Raw genomic sequence first — 16,133 nt, forward strand, 5'->3', positions numbered from 1 at the left:
AGTCCTCTGGTTAATCTTGCAGTCATTAGTGCGGGAGTTAGACACCAGTTGTCACCACGCATCGCGGAAACTTCTTGTTGTGAGAAATAAAAAAAATTTAGTATAGTTTCCCGCCCCACTTATCGGACTGGCAAATTATTAACATTTCTGCTTCTAATTTTTCATTTTTTTCTCCAAAACTACTGTGCCCAGAGTGTTATCTGGGCGAATAGTACGTGGTCTTCCACTAGTGTGACATTTAGATACTAGTTGTCGCCACGGACCGAACGTGCTTTTTTAGCGGGTACAGTACCGAATTCGCAAATTTTGGAATGAAAAGCACAAGAGTTAATTCTCCATTATTCCACAACGATCATTTGGAATATGACGTGAATCGAGGCTAATATTTACTCTTAAACATGAAGCTTTCATCGATCGACAAGTACGCGAAATACAGATGCTCGGGACCATTAAATTCGATCGAAACACTTTGGGATATCGACGCTTTCACGCCACCGTTGTTGATCCATAGATAATTGTGCTAACGTTCTACTAGGAAGAGATCGTTTATTTAGAAATGCCTCTGACTTTCTCTAGTCGAGGACTATTTGCTTGAAATCCATTAACTTTCTGTTCCGTGTTGTCGCTACCTTTGGTCTTACACATGTTTACATCGACTGGTAGGTAAATCACGTATTGGACTTCGAAATATGTTTAACGATTCTAACGTAATATCGATCCAGAGAAACAACTGATTGACGAAAAGCACCAGGAACACTTTTTTGAAGAAAACATTTGCATTGATTAATTTTACTTATAGATCGAACTAATCATTTGCGCAGGCTTCCAGATTTCTGCGCAGTCGATTCGCGCATATTCTGTCAGGAGATCGGACGGACGCTGCCTATAATAAGAAGTTCGATCTATTTCCACAACACAATCGATGGTTTTCTCCTGGCGGATAATAACATTTTACTGCTCGAGCCTATTGTTTGAAATCTCGGTTAACAATCCCAGACCAATGACACTTTTGTTCGAGGAGAATCTATTCGTGGAAAAAGACACCGCGTGTTGCGGCACACCTGCAATGGCGCGCCTCCTTTGAACCAGTTCACAGGTATCAATTACGTCGACCATGCGCGCAATAATTTTGTCCAGAGTTCGCACAGCTTTTGGCAATGGCCACATTTCGAGATCCATATAGGTAAGCTTGCCTACTTGGGCGGCACTTTGCTGGCACAGATGACGTGGGCTTACCTACATAAACGGCACCCGGTTGCAGTGACGTACATATTGTCCTCCCGGAAACATAATTCGAGGTTAATCGGCTCCCTCCGTCGCGAAGATGCTGATTCGCCTAATTGCTCCAGTTGCTTGCCCCCCCCCCCCCTGCTCCCAGTTTCCGTTATTGACATTGGCACCATTGCTGGACGGTGTACCACGATGCCATACCGGTGTCGGCGATCGTCGGTCCAAGGATACCACGATCACCGTCTGCGTACGGAGAGCGGGATTAGCGTCAAGGAAAACCAGGAATAACGAGACTACGAGGACAAAGACGGAGAATGCTATGTATAATGCGAATATTGCCGTCACGAACGCTCTTGTATCTTTGATCCTCCTTTTTCGGTTAACCCCTATATGGATCCAAATTGCCTGCAGGATCATGCTTCCGCGCAAATGACGTTTCCTCTCCGCGTGGAGCGTTCCGAGTGTTCCGAAGAGCAATTTTTGCCTCATGCCAAGTCACTAGTTGCTAGAGTTCAAGGGCGTCGAATGTAACTCATAAACGCTCGATTTTAGAAGAAAAATGATACCACGCAGGAAATAACACAACGTAATGAAATGTGGCAATTCTAACGATTATGCAGCACGCGTACTCTGAAACATATCCACGCGATCTATAATTTTAATGACCGGTTGGGCGATCTTAACTACATGCCCGTTTTTTTTCTAGATCTTTTTTCTTGTCCAGTCTGCCGCATGTTACGCAATCGAAATGCAAAATTCAAGCAAACGGTTTTGAGCCGTGCAACATCGGCCAATAACGCCTATTGCGACCTCACTGTTGAATGTAAACAGAGCGCATCGACGCGGTATTGAGTCACGGGATAACGATCGCCGACATGCGTTAACGATAATTATTGGAACGACACGCTCGCGCCGTTTTGCTGATGAAAGACGCGTTACTTAATCCGTTTCTTGGAAGATTCGGGGCTCGGTTCGTCCTGTATCCAAACCGTGCAATCTCTTTCCTTTTTGAGAAATTGGACGCATACTTTTCTGTGGGCGGTCGAAGATATTAAGATACAATATTTTGTGTACGCGGATGAATCATGCGACACACAGGAGACACACAATAAGGCATTCGCTTGGAATACCGCATTTGCATATTAACGACCTCGGTCGCCAAGAATAGGATCTCTGATTTTATTCGGAGTCTGCGTTTCTCTCGTTCGAGTCCCGCAAAATTTTTTCATCGAGATTTTATATCACCTGATACTTCAAGTACCACTCGAAGTAATAGCTACTTCGATTTAAAAGCGGTATGTTCAACTGAAATTTAATCCCTAACAAATGACACAACCTTTAGTAAATGCTATTTTGTTTGAAACAATAAATGAACAAGATAATATCTTCAAATTTTTCTAGATCCGACTGAGAAATGCAAATATATACAGACCATTGCAAAGACCAATGGGGAAGGAAATTCTCTATATAAGGCTAAGCTATCCGAGGTAAAGTTTGTTACGGTGATGACGCCGTGCGATCAGGGACAAGACCTGTTAGGTATATGGTCACGAGAGTCGAGAACACTGGCGATTTGGCGAAATCGGTCAACAGGTCAAAGCCCACTCCCAGAATTTTGATTTCCAGGTGACTGGTAGCTTCCGGCGATACGAGTACAGCTGACCCGACGGCCAAATATTAATTTGTATTACTTCAACTATTTGATCGGAAACACTGGACATCGAAAGTGATAAGGGTCAGTCTGTTTGAAAATGGTTGAATGGCCAGCCTATGCTGTGCCCACAGAAGAAAGTAACAATGCGCCTAGTATCTTGACCTCGCAAGAATGCGAATGTACCTACGGCTATTCTCTTATTGCTCTGAATTGTTGCTTTACATTCGGATACGAGGAGGACATGAAAAAGTCTAACCAGATAAGGTCCCCGTCAATTGAGACTAAGTATTAGTTAGACGGGTTATCAGATAAATGGAAATCGATCCATAGGATCCTTTCTGATGTCCCGGATCCTCCGGAATGTCTAGTTCCGAGGTGAGAGAAAGGTGTCTCACCGAAAAGAACGAGTATTATCCGGTGTCTTGCTTGCAGAGTATGGTGGGACTAATTTGGTAGCCGTGTGTAGCCGTTCCAGAGCGGCCGGTCGAGGAAAGTAACAGTCCCCGTTTGGATCCAGCTTGATCTCATCACTACCGATAACTTCGGCCGCGCTTCGTGCCGCTCCGGCGATCGTCGTCTCCTACTGGGAGAGCTCGCGGTGGCTCGCGCGGATCCGTCAGAAAGCGTGCTCGATAGACGGACAGTATCGTGAGCGCTGGCCACGGCAGCATGCGCGCGGGAAGTTTGCGTTCGCGGCCCTCGATTCAAGTTTTCCGATTCTTCACTTTGGTTGTGTCAGGTTTTCGACTGGAAAAACTACGACTAGTCCGTGGACCACCGAGGACAATCAAGGATCCCTTTGATAACCGGTGCGACTATTTTCGAGGAAAGAAGAGGTCACACGCCGATCCAAGACCGGATCTCCCGAGACCGAATCAGGTGAACGTAAACACCATTCTTTCTTTCGATCCTTGGCTACTTAGCTCTCTCGATCGGCCAGCGGCCTCATCCCCTCAGCGTTCCTCTACGTTCCTCGGCGAGCCGCTGCCCAGGAAAAGGCTGGCCCGCTTCCATCGAACCGCCTTTTTCCGCGAGGATGTTACGAGACCTGGCATTGTCAGCCCCTTACGTAATCCGCCGTGCGCGAGAAACGATGGGAATCTTCCCAGTGCATCGGCTGAAAAGACACCGTCAACACACCTTCGTCGAACTATTCCCTATTCGCTGATACACTGACCCTGTGATCTCACAGTGACAATCTTTAGACCGGAAACAGATTGTCGGCTACAAGAGTCGCAGCGGAAAACTGTGATGATTATATAGCAGATATCTCAATACCAATTTCAATCCTTTGGTTTGTATTGCAGGCATGAGAAATTAGTATGTAAAAGTAAAATATTCGCAGGTTTCTAGTCAAGTGGACGCGAGAGGCGGGTACGTGGGTGTGAACGCGCTCCGGAAACCTGTTTCGAAATCGTCCGGATTCGATTTTGGATCGCGCCTAGTTAGGATCGAAAAGTTCTCCGTTGTGTCGTTCATTCCGGAGAAATTTGAGGGAGCATCGATGATCGCGGGTTTGCCGCGCTTAGTGTTTCTCTCAAAATGGCGACGTCCTTGCCGAGGTCACGTGTCTGTCGCATTGCATACATGCCGCCCACGAGTATCCACCTGCTCTCCCGATCTTGTCGCTTTTCGTCTCTTGATCATGCGTCCAAATCACCGAAGTAATACCACCGCGCTGCACAGCGATTTAACGCCCGGACCTACCAAGAAACGGTAAAATTATTTTGCATAACTAATTGCCGCGTTACATCTTAACATTCTTCAGTTTTCCTGAAAGAGAAGTGTCATTCAGTGTTTCTTAAATCTCCTAGATGTTCACCAACATTGTATTTTTATTTTATTTCGTAGGTTACTGGTTAAGGATAATTTACCCCTGGATCTATGATTAATCGATCATGACTCGAGTATACCAGTAATTTTTCTAAAAATCGTTATTTAGCGAAGTAGTCGATCTGTCGTTCAGAATGTTCAAGAACCGCGAAATAGTAAAACGTTGTCCTCATCGGCGAGTTTTCACTTGTTTAGACTTACACACGAGCATGACTCATCCCTGACGTCACACGCATATCCAATGAGACAGAGAGACAGGATCGACACGGTCGTATATAGAATCGTCGCCGAAGCGTGATGTCAATGCGAATCGCACTCGTTTCACGGCCTCGGAACGCTATAGCTATAGCTGTCAGGTACACCTTTTCTTCGTGGTCTTTTCGTCACGTGAACTTTCAATGAAAAATCGGTATCGCCAATCGTTGATCGTGCATTCGTGGTTCGCGGCTCGTGGTTCGCGGTAGCCATTAGTTGTCGATCGGCACAAGACCGCGTGTTACAAGCCTAGATTATAGGGGAGGAAAAATCCTGATACTTGCGTACCTGTTTCAGCCAAGTCGGGGAGAGCTCGTGCGTAATTTCAACCGCAAGGACGCGAGTGCTCAATGGCGTAGGTTGACCTGCCTCCGTTAGACAAGATCTTCTAATCATCGTCGGGTTCGATAACTCGTCTCGTCGAACTCATCTTCAATCTTCTTCTCTCTCTCTCGCAATTGCCCTTTGCTCTGCTAGTCGAAGCTACCTTTACAGTGGCTCAGAAAATTATAGTATAGCAAAATTTAAGTGGTCACTGTATATGGGAGAAGGGGGAGCTTTTCACAGTCTGTATCACGTTCTTCCGCGGAAAAGATTTTGAACGGTTTACAGAAACTTGGACTTATGACATGTCAAGGAAGAGCATGTCTTTAATTTCTCAAATACTGCAGTACGCAGGAACATACACATTTTTACGAGATCATAATAATTTAATATTGAATTTTTGGTGCCAATGTACAGTGACATTCCAAATATTTTGCTGCGACAGGGGTGAGGAAGAAACGGACTCGCGTATAGGGTGCACGCGATCGGTGATATTGGATCGTTTCAGTGCTTGTGGCGGCAACAATCTGACACAGATACGCCACTGTAATTGGCAACTGGTCGTACGTGGCGCACGCGTGTCTTTAACCATCTCGATATCGTATCGCAGTCCATATTGAGGTGGTCGTCGTGACCACAGGCCCGCGTGCCGCTGCGGCCTTCGATTTTTATGCAGAAAGAGCGTCCCGATGAATTATTACACCCCGTTCACAGGCGCGCGCACATAGACGCGCGTGCCGACGATTACGCTTACAATTAGAAGCGTTAAATAGACTGCGTCTTCGTGCCTCGAGACATTCCGTCTCTCCTCGCCTCGCGCCGCCTCGGCTCGCGATGATCCTCGCATCCCGGTGTCCTTGGACGTTCCTGGAACCGAACGTTTATGGACATAATCGCGGTCGAGTCGAAGACTTTTTTTTTCTCTCCGGTTAACGACAAGCCACGTGCGACCGCAGCGCACTGAATCTTTTTCAGCCGCGTTCCGCGATGCTAATTAAATGCATTACCGTTTGGTCGAATTCGCGTGTATTAATAGCAATCGCCAGCGCATTCCCAGTGACTTGAACGCGCGACGAGGCGCCATCGCGGAGCCCGCGACGACGCGCAACGTAACGCACACGAATCACGGATGGTTTGCGTTAGATTTAGGATTCCGGCTAAAACAAACATCCTGTAAACGAATTGTTATCTTGGATTACAACAGGGAAGTGGAGTTATCGGATCGCAGAGCGGCTTATTGTTGGAACAACCCGTGAGACAACAACTCCGCTTCCTGTCACGATCTTCAAAGACCAAGATCATCGGGATCCACCGGCAAGCATGATCGAATAATGGAGGTGATTTCGACACGCCGATACGAGGCTCGTCCACCACCAGCGAGCCATCCGCCGATCCTCGTGAGTACAGTTTCCTTCGGTTTCTACCGTCGAACTTCTAAACATGTCCTAATCGTTGTCATCCTCTTCCAGATCGACCCGGAGAATTCCATAGCTCTAGTGAAAGAAGGTGAGCATTACCCGCCGACGACGTACTCGAGATTCGAACACCCGAGACAATAGATAAGGGCCGTAAGGTGTGTCGCGTACAAACCGACAAACTGTTCCCGCGCAAAACAGTTCGCTAGAATTCTACTTTCTTCCTCGATACGTTGCTTTCCAACGGCGATCGTTTGTCCGAGAACGAGGGTCGGGGAATCGGTTTTGTTCGAAACCGACCGTTCCGTGACGAACCAATGAACCCGCTTCCGGTGTTGCAGAGGAATGGGAGACCCGCAAGAAGAAGGAAATCACCACCACAAGGCAAATCGAGACCAGAGTGAAGCGACAGGTCGTACTCGAGGATGGCGAGGTCGTCGTTGACTCCGGTCCTTTGGTCACCACAAACACTACTGAAGATGTCGAGCAACAGGAGCACACCACGCAAGAAGTACTTGAATCTTTCTTACCGCTGTGGCCGCTCCTAACCGTTGACTCTTTGCGGTTCGTTCTCGCGGACAGTGATTCTCTAACAACCCCATTTGGTCCCTCTTCGGAGACTCTGCGAAATGAAACCGGTTGATTTAACGAGAAATAAAATGAATCTCTGCCGAGTACAGAATACGTAATCATTGTAGATCGTATAGTCCGACATAACAGTCAGCCACTCATAGAGCAAAGTTAGTTAGATACCAAATGTATCCGCGTATTCATTGATAATTATTTTCTTGCCGATATTTCCAGGCTACATAATTCTGACAATGTAACGCGTTCTCGTATTCATTTATTTTTCGGATAAAGGCCAGCAAAGGTATGGTATACTCGGCTCGAAGAAAATCTAGCATTGATCGAGACAACTATTGTTTGCAGAGGCGAACAACCGGTGATCAACCGCAAGAGGTCGATTGGTCGACAGGTGGAAGAAGATCCGCGGATGGTGGCAGCGTGGTGCAGAAGGAATCGAACGAGACAGTGGTGAGGAGCCGCGAGGAAATCGAGGAGAGGCTCGAGACGGAGGATCGTCAACAGTTGGGAGATATCTCGGACGAGGTATATCCGCGCGCGTGACACACCCACACCTGAATTCCACCTGCGCGTGCCGCAACCCAAGTATCCAACGATCTCGCTCTCTCTCTCTCTCTCTCTCTCTTGTTGTTCCTCTCTGTTCTGCCTCGCCGCGTGGCGCCTCTTATTGTTGGACAAACAACGGTTTCATACCTTGCATAGTTTTATAAGTTCGAGAGGATGCGTCGACCCTTGCTGAACGCAATATGACGACGCTTGAAATAAGTAAGCAACACTAAACACTGGGAAATTGAAACGAAACAGGAACGATCCTTTTGGAAACTTTGCTCTCTCGACTGCTAGAGATTTTGGATTCTCAAGCGATCTCACGGGAAGGGACACTCCCTTCTCGGAGTCGGTCAAGGCCGGTTTGTGCTCATGCTCGCACTCGCGTTCATTCTCGCACGGACACCGCGACTTCTCGAAGACTGCATTACGCATCGTCGCTTCAGCTATTATTATACCGAATGCTCGTCGAAGTTCACTGGCTTTTTTAAAATGATTTATTATCCGCATATAATTCACGGAACAAAGTAAATTCTTTCAAATTGTTTCTTAGCTGAAGAACAATTTGGGAGAATTTACTGTAGACCTCCTCGAGTATGCAACCGGTATTACGAGAGGGTAGCTGCACGAAATACGAAGTCCGCTTAAAGATGAACACGAAAGATTCCGTGTCGAACATCAGGAACGGGTAGAAATGATCGACGGACTGCCCGAGGAGACGCGCAACAGGTGTACCACGCTTCCGAACGGATTTGTCACGCCTCTTATCAGAAATCTGCCGGTAACGGACTCGACCGGTTAATTGGTTTCGCGTCGCAGCGGTTTAGTCGCGGAATTTCATTTCCGCGAACCGATCGCGAGAAAAATATCCGCAAAGGTCGGCCGCGCGTGCGGGAAAGAGGCAAAGGGAGAACGAGAGAGAGATAGAGAGGGAAAGACACTTCCCTGTGGCACAGTAACATTTCGACGGGTCATTGTTCAGCGGGGAACGCGAGGGAAGAATCGTACAGAGAAGAGTCCGCTCGAGAATCGAAAGTATAAAGTTCCCCTCCTCCCTGATCGCAGCTCGCGAATGTAGCGTACGGCGTACAGCTTCTTTCGATTGCCAAATCGAGGTAACAGACATGTAAAACACTCTCCGTGTATCGACGCAAGCGTTCGTCTCATTCGCAAACATTATTTCGCAGAGAACAGAATAAGCAACAAAATTCCATTAGCAGATTTATAAAATGTAAAAGACTCTTGTGGTACAAGCAAACGCTTTTATTTAACATTTTGTATAGATAATTTTCATGATACCAATATTTAAAATCAATACGTAGATTTAATTAGAACATAGGTCGTGTTTGCTAATAAGGTAACAATGCTCATTCAATCGAACAGAAAACATCATTACTTATGGATACCGTTGGTACATCTGCCTATGGAATTTCACCTTTCGTAAAGCAAGATTCGATTTAAACGTCGGTGCGAACACGATTCGACAGGAATCAATTATTGCCAAGAAAACGGCGAAGTACTTTTATGAAACTTCTTCTTCGATATATAGGTCTTTGAAAAATGAAATTGATAGATATCTGATAGGTAAATCGTTAAAGATATGGATCAACGACTATCGGTAGCTCGAACAATGGTCGCTGTTCTTGTTGGTGGCAAAGTCGGGATCGTTCTGGACGAGCAGGGCCGACTGTCATAGTGTCAGGTAGGGATATACGGATGAACAGGAGAGAAAGAGAAAGAGAGAGAAAGGTGGACGGTGGCAGGGGATCGGGGCAGAGAAGGGGGGGCCGAGAAGTGGAAGTCGATGATCTCTGCGGTTCGAGGCTCGTCGTCCTCTCCCTTCACCGAATGCCGGCGAACCGGCCGAGAACCGGCCGCGAACAGCCCGCGAATGCCATGATTGCAGCGATCGCAGAGATCACCGCGATCGCCGCAATGCGGACCCAGTCGCACCAGCTGTTCCGAGCCGAACTGCCTCCGACGGGTCTCTCCTGGCGAGGCTCTCTCGGGTACAGGACATTCCACAGGCTCTCTTTCGTTGTCTCTGTCCCGATCTCGCTTGATTCTGCCTCGCGATAGCTTGTCCTCCTCGTCGGTAGAGCTTCGCGGCTGCATCGCCTCTCTCTCTCTTTCTCTCTTCGACTGGCTCGCGTACTTGTGGTTAAGCCCCTTATCGCGTCGGCGAACTACTGGATCAGTGTACATCGGTGTTCCGCGATCGCGGTGCTCGCTTCGATCGGATCGATCGCGGACCGTTTTCTCGAAATATTTTGTACGGTTTTGTGTTGGTTGCGGAGACAGGGTTTGAACCGTCGTTGATAGTGTAACGAACGTTGTTGCGCCAGCGTTGCCATTTTTCAATTGATTCCGTTTTGACCGTATCGCGTCGCGTCGCGAACTCGAACCGTTCCAGCTTTCGCAAGGTCTCCCGAGTTTTATTTTTACCGTGGAGGACGGGTGCCGTGACCTCAGCCGTTAGAAACACCTTTCCATCCACTTGTCGAACGGGGCCCGAAGGCCGGGTCCTCGACGCCGGGCGCCGGCCACCGGTCACCGACCACCGGCCACCGGACGATCCGGTTTGTCCGCGGAGTATTTCGGGAGGTGCGCTGCCCTGTGCGCTAGGCACGATCCTTTTGCCAGGATAATCGTCTTCGACAACCGGCGCGGCCTGTTGTTCCTACACCTAACTGGAGTGTGACGCGTCGATCTGGTTCCGCAGGCGTACCAGAACGCGGTGAGGAACAACCGGGGCGACCTGAGAGCCGCCCTGGCCGAGTCCTGCAAGCAGTTGGCGTCGCAAACAGGACCCAAGGTCGTCCAGCATACGACCAAATCGAACAAGGTGATCGACACAGAGAAAACCTTGGAGAAGAAGGAGTTGAAGCCCGACGGTCTGATCGTCACCGAGAGGAAACGCACTGTAGAACACGAGGAGGTTAGTACTTTAATTAATCCTTCCATTTCATATTGAAGTGGAGTTTCAAGATCTCTGTCCTCAAAATTTTTATTAGGTTTCTCTATAAGTAATGTCGTTTTTTAATACCTCGACAATATTTTATTTTATTTAACGTTTGGTACAGATCATTTTCACAATGATCACAGTAAATGTTAATTAATCCGGGTAACCGTTGACCGACCGATGACAATCCGCAGATAAAGGACGACGAGGTCCCCGCGAAGGACAATGCGAGCGTCGATCTGAATGGTGACGAAGCAACGGAGACGAGAAAGGAGAGCTCCCAGAGGTTCGTCAAGAGAAGAGACGAGGACGTTGTCGATTACATCTCGGGCGGCGAGAAGGTCGGTCGAGAGATGCGCTACGTCGCGGAGACGACAGAGGGAGAACGAATCGGTGACTGGACACCGTTATCGACGGCCATGAGGACCGCCCGTTTGCACAAACATTCCGGTAAACGTGGATTTATCAACGATAAGTTCGCCCCAACTGTAACGGTTCTTTTAAATATCTACGAATCGTTCGCAGGCTTCCCGGCCGAGGGTTTCCCATCCCGAAAAGACGTATTGACGAAGAAACCATTGGACCTAGAAGAAGAAGATGAAGCTAGAAAATTCGAAACCTCCAAGTGGCTGGAGAGCCATTTCGGCAGCGATTCGAGATCTTCCCATGGATCTATCGAGACCGACGATGTACATCCTCCGACCAGCACCAACACCAGCTACATCAACGTCACTATGAAGTCTTGTACTTCTAAAGAACGTGACTATCAGAACGGCAGTTTCGCGAACAAACATCCAAGCCGCAACACTGGCAGAGAGTCAACCTCGCCCTTGGGCTACTTCCACGGGGTCACAGACTGGTCAGAAAGATATCAAGGAAAAGGTAACTACAACTGAGATAACAGTCATGAATAGTTCATTTGTTTAACCAAATGTTTTTGGTTATACAGGAAGGCAGAACCAAGCGAGGACCAACTCCCCGTCACAGTATGTGGAGATCGTTCACACGAACGGCCACGGGAGCGAGCCGCCAAGAGATCAAGTCCAAGAGTGCACGTACTCGAAAACGTACGAATCTATTCATCGATCAGAGCATCAGGAATCGATGAACGAGCGGCAACGCACACCATCTCCACCAGTTCGACGAAGATCAAAAGAACAGGTTCGAGTTACTTTGTGCAATTACAACTAACGATTGAAAACGAATAATAAGTATTCTGGATGATGGTTCTCAGTGGTCGACGAAGTCGGAGGGGCGAACAAGTCTGAACGGTTCGGGATCCATGCCGATCCGAACCTCCAGTCCTGTCCACGTTGTCCAAAGGACATGGGAGAATCGTGGCCCAGACGTGCAAGGACAAACATTGGATCGGGACACTCGAAAAAAGTCTACCTCCAGACCCGGGTCAACCTCGCCAGCTCCACCATCTGCATTAAGAAGCAACAAAAAAACCAGCGAATCATCCTCTGCTGCTCGACCAGCAAAAAGTAAGTCTAAACTCGCTCGGACCATTTAATCGGATAAGATAAGCTGATATGTTCGCGATCGTTGAAGGTTCGGGACACTCGAAGTACAAGATAGGCGAGTCCTTCAGGAAACTGGTCGGAAAACTGCGCTCAGCCAGCACCGAGAGGAAGAACAAACGCGCCAGTAGCAGCTCTACTTCTCAACTGACTCAAACCGATGACAACAGTCCAACTTATCTCCAATATAATGTGATCGACAAGAATATTCCTCTAGTGAACGAAAGAGATGTCGAGGAGAAACCTCCGGAACGACCGCCTAGGTCTCCCAGGAACGCTACGTCAAACAATAACAGCACTAAAATCAGTAAAACCGTCAAAACCAGCGATCAAGTCGTTCAGGAACAGTGGCAAAGAAGTGAATCGACGCCACCCGTTCATAGGTATTACCTTGGTGAGGATCCCTTTGGGGGAAGCATCTACGGCCGTGAGAAAGGGTACAGAGACGCGAGACGCTCGGGGAAGTCCCGTAGCCGAGCCACTGCCGAAACACAGTACAGGTAACCGAGCTACTACTAGCACAGGATATTAGATCGATGCATACAAAATGTCGTTTTCCATCAACCGGGTTGCCGAGGGACATAGGCGCGAAAATATTTTAATATTTATAATCACATTATCCTGTGTACAGCGCGCCGATGCCCGTTTATTTATGATGTAAATGCACCGGTGTATACCGGATTGCGTCGACAGGCGCGGCATAAAAATGATATCTACCGTTGATTAGCGGTGGATAGGACACCGATTCGCAGACGTAACATTCGAGGAGAACTATGTTTCTCGGAGCGGACCAGCGAAGAACGACATTTCGCGTGCAGAGGCCTGAGAAAACCCTTCAGACGGCTAATCGATCCGCGTGGTATAAGCTAATTGTAAGGTAGGGTGTCGCGTTACTCGTCTGCGAGCGGATCGTAGCGAGATAGTCGACGGTAAGCCGATACAGGCTTATGTAATCGAGTTAGAACCGGGAGACGTTGCGCTTCGCTTGCCTATAAATCGTGTACATCGACGCTTCGAAAGTCGGTCGCTTCGACAATGGGTGAAGGCTGCATGAAGTGGGAGTATAGCATGTGTTGCCGTTGCCGCTATGTAGTTTCGGCTGACCGAGCGCGGTCCTCCTTCTCCTCATCCTCCGAAGAACAACCGCCAGTGAAATTCTCGAATCGGGGCGGTTTCAGCGCCGCTTCCAGTTCCCTAGACAGGTTTAGCAAATCCACCGGTCGGTTGATCAACAATCACGAGAGGGACGACCATCCGAGGATCACGCAAACATTGCCGAGGAATTTGCACTCAGTTGGACAGACGTGCAGAACGGGGAACCAGTCGACAACGCGATATCACCAGCCGGTAAAGCAGACTGCTTACCATACCATGGCCCCGCAGACCAACCAATCCCGCCAATATGGGAGTATGATCAATATATCGATAAAGAATACAGTAAAATCGCCGAAAATTCCGATGCAGTCCTTACAGACTGTCCAAGCCCCCGTAAAACCGGAAAGAACATACAAGTCGTCGTTATCACGCAGCAAAAGCTTCAACGTCGAGGCAGCTAAAAATGGTGCGAACTTGCCGTCATCGAGGATACCTTATACATCTAGTTTGCAACTGAATCGGCTAAACGAAACGCCCCCTCTGAAAAGCCCTGGAATATTGGCTAGTATCAGCCGTAGTAATAAGGATTTGTTGAGAGACAGTAGATACGAATATTGAATCTTAAATCGAATCGTTATTAGTTATAGATTGGGTGACATTAGTCGCAGATACGAGATCAGAAACGATCCTTCATAAGCTTCAACTCTCCCCGGCGATTCGTCTTCGACTTGACAATGCGTATACCCTAGTTCTTTCCCTATTACTTTAAATATATTCCCGAAACCTTGAATTGAAAATAACTTATTTCATTTTCATCAGGCTGTTGTTCCGAATAATGTAGAGTAATCGAATACTTAATTTTGTTATGTAAGATTTACATTTTCGTTATCTCATACATATATCGGTCGACAATCCAAGATTACATATCAGATTTGTAGGGAAGAGTGAACGATAACGATTCGTTCGTAACAATATTTAATTCATGGATGTTGTATAAAGTTACAATTTATAATAATTCACTTTGACTCGCGATATTTGTGTCCGCAAGATTTATATATCAAAATAATGCATGAAATTCCGCTGGTAGGATCTGTAAAATCCGTAAAAGTGCGATGCAACTCGCGGATATTTATGTACATTTATATTTTTATAGACTTGTTTACGAAATAACAAGCATAGATTTATGATAAAGTAAATTCTGGTCTTAGTATGCAATATAAATGCAGAAACATCAATTATTCAGCGATGACTATTGTTTGTTCGTTACGAAATCCAGTTAAGATAGACTATCGTCATATGAAATTTTCAGGAACGCGACTCCAAGCACGATGACGCTACTTTTTTGAATCGTTTATTACGATAGCTTTAATATTCTTAACATTCAATTTAAAAAAGTTATAAATTCAACGGATCGAGATAAAAATTAATCTTCTATCGTCTGCTGTATTTCGTGATAAATGAAAGTGTTATCGAGGGTCTCCGGATATTTATCAGACATCTTTACTCTGACTTCTTCTTCTTTTTCTTCTTCTTGTTTGTGCCATCTTGGAATAGTTTTCGATGTTTTTTAACAGCAAGTATTAGTATAAAAGCGTTTACCAAGTAAGTACTAACACAGACCACGCACACATTATTTAGAATGTACAAAATATAGGCCAAGTAAATCGAACCAAGATTCGAACAAACTCCTAACGTTATTACAAGTGTTGAAATGGAATATTTATTAAACATACCTAAAAGCAAACACTTATTAGAACGTAAATAAAAAATGGAATACAATATTTAATCGATTCTGCTACAACGTGTGCCTTCTTAACTTATTACTATTTGTTACTGTTGCCCTACGCAAAATACGTAATCATAATTCTTCGTTAGTTTTTAAATTGCGCGCGCTATGTAACAATGAAGAAAACTGCACCGCGTTCTAGCAGAAACATATACAATTACGTACCGAGTATTGCGACCAAAGCATAAAATATTAATCCGTATACAGAATTTGGCATGTATAGTGGAGACGTTGCCGGAATTATTCCAAAACCTTTACCGTATCTGAAATAAAATGCTTCTTTGGAACTACATCCATTTCAATGTTACATTCATGTTCCCTTTTAAAATCCTGCCGCGCAGATAAGTGTTAACTTCACATTGCTAGACTAAAAGACTACGATCAACTGCCACTGCTGCATCACCGACAAAGATCATAAAAACTTACTCTGACATAAACGCTTTGGTGCAGCTGATGTGTTCGCTAATGTCGCACATTGCTTCATAGGAATCATTTTCTTCTTTTGCCGTTTCCACAACATAACCGTAGTAAGAGAGAGCAATTCCTTGGAGGCAAACTGATGCGATTGCAACGTTTAATTTCCATACTGACCGCTTAGACATAATTGGATATGTATCACGAAATTACTTGTACTTTGAATAATCGAGTTCCGTTGTAACAACAATAATTTTCTACGTACTACCGGCACAGGTTTTCTACTTGAAAATTTACACGTACATTAACTCATGCTTCGCAATGGAGGCAAGTAACACGGATGCGGCGATCGATAATCAAACCAGTGTGAAACACGCAGCAAGATTGAACGTTGATCAATGCTCAATGCACATGTATATTTATCTTACCACGTTATCGTTCCCGTTTGTGACACCGACACTTCTGTCACAGCTAGTCAATACATACAGAATTTATTAAAGTCAAATCGTAA

General features: G+C 46.4%; 3 protein-coding genes across 8 annotated transcripts in view; 1 reads left to right on the forward strand and 2 right to left on the reverse strand.

Annotated features, from left to right (window-relative positions):
* LOC144474801 (26S proteasome non-ATPase regulatory subunit 6) overlaps window positions 1-16,133 on the reverse strand; it is a 262,460-nt gene that overhangs the window by 134,267 nt on the left and 112,060 nt on the right. The window lies entirely within an intron of this gene.
* Window positions 3,146-15,906, forward strand: Chas (chascon). 5 transcript variants are annotated; one of them, XM_078189943.1, is made up of 13 exons: window positions 4,804-5,073; window positions 5,270-5,327; window positions 6,501-6,693; window positions 6,766-6,802; window positions 7,053-7,222; window positions 7,642-7,821; window positions 10,565-10,780; window positions 10,999-11,254; window positions 11,330-11,686; window positions 11,754-11,965; window positions 12,039-12,291; window positions 12,359-12,827; window positions 13,506-15,906. In XM_078189943.1, the coding sequence occupies exons 3-13, from the start codon at window positions 6,628-6,630 to the stop codon at window positions 14,038-14,040; spliced, it is 2,751 nt and encodes a 916-aa protein (XP_078046069.1). In that variant the 5' UTR covers window positions 4,804-5,073; window positions 5,270-5,327; window positions 6,501-6,627; the 3' UTR covers window positions 14,041-15,906. The 5 variants fall into 5 exon arrangements, with proteins under 5 accessions (XP_078046066.1, XP_078046070.1, XP_078046067.1 ...); XM_078189940.1 differs by lacking the exons at window positions 4,804-5,073; window positions 5,270-5,327 and adding an exon at window positions 3,146-3,763; XM_078189941.1 differs by lacking the exons at window positions 4,804-5,073; window positions 5,270-5,327 and adding an exon at window positions 3,780-4,600.
* On the reverse strand, window positions 14,385-15,810 carry Vkor (Vitamin-K epoxide reductase). Of its 2 annotated transcripts, none has more exons than XM_078189946.1 (3): window positions 15,635-15,810; window positions 15,374-15,471; window positions 14,385-15,155 (listed from the first exon to the last, which is right to left on the reverse strand). In XM_078189946.1, exons 1-3 carry the CDS (start codon window positions 15,808-15,810, stop codon window positions 14,923-14,925), a joined length of 507 nt encoding a protein of 168 aa, XP_078046072.1. In that variant the 3' UTR covers window positions 14,385-14,922. The 2 variants fall into 2 exon arrangements, with proteins under 2 accessions (XP_078046072.1, XP_078046073.1); XM_078189947.1 differs by having other exon boundaries at window positions 15,374-15,484; window positions 15,635-15,736.

The sequence above is a fragment of the Augochlora pura genome, chromosome 9, assembly GCF_028453695.1.
Source record: "Augochlora pura isolate Apur16 chromosome 9, APUR_v2.2.1, whole genome shotgun sequence".
Taxonomy (NCBI): domain Eukaryota; kingdom Metazoa; phylum Arthropoda; class Insecta; order Hymenoptera; family Halictidae; genus Augochlora; species Augochlora pura.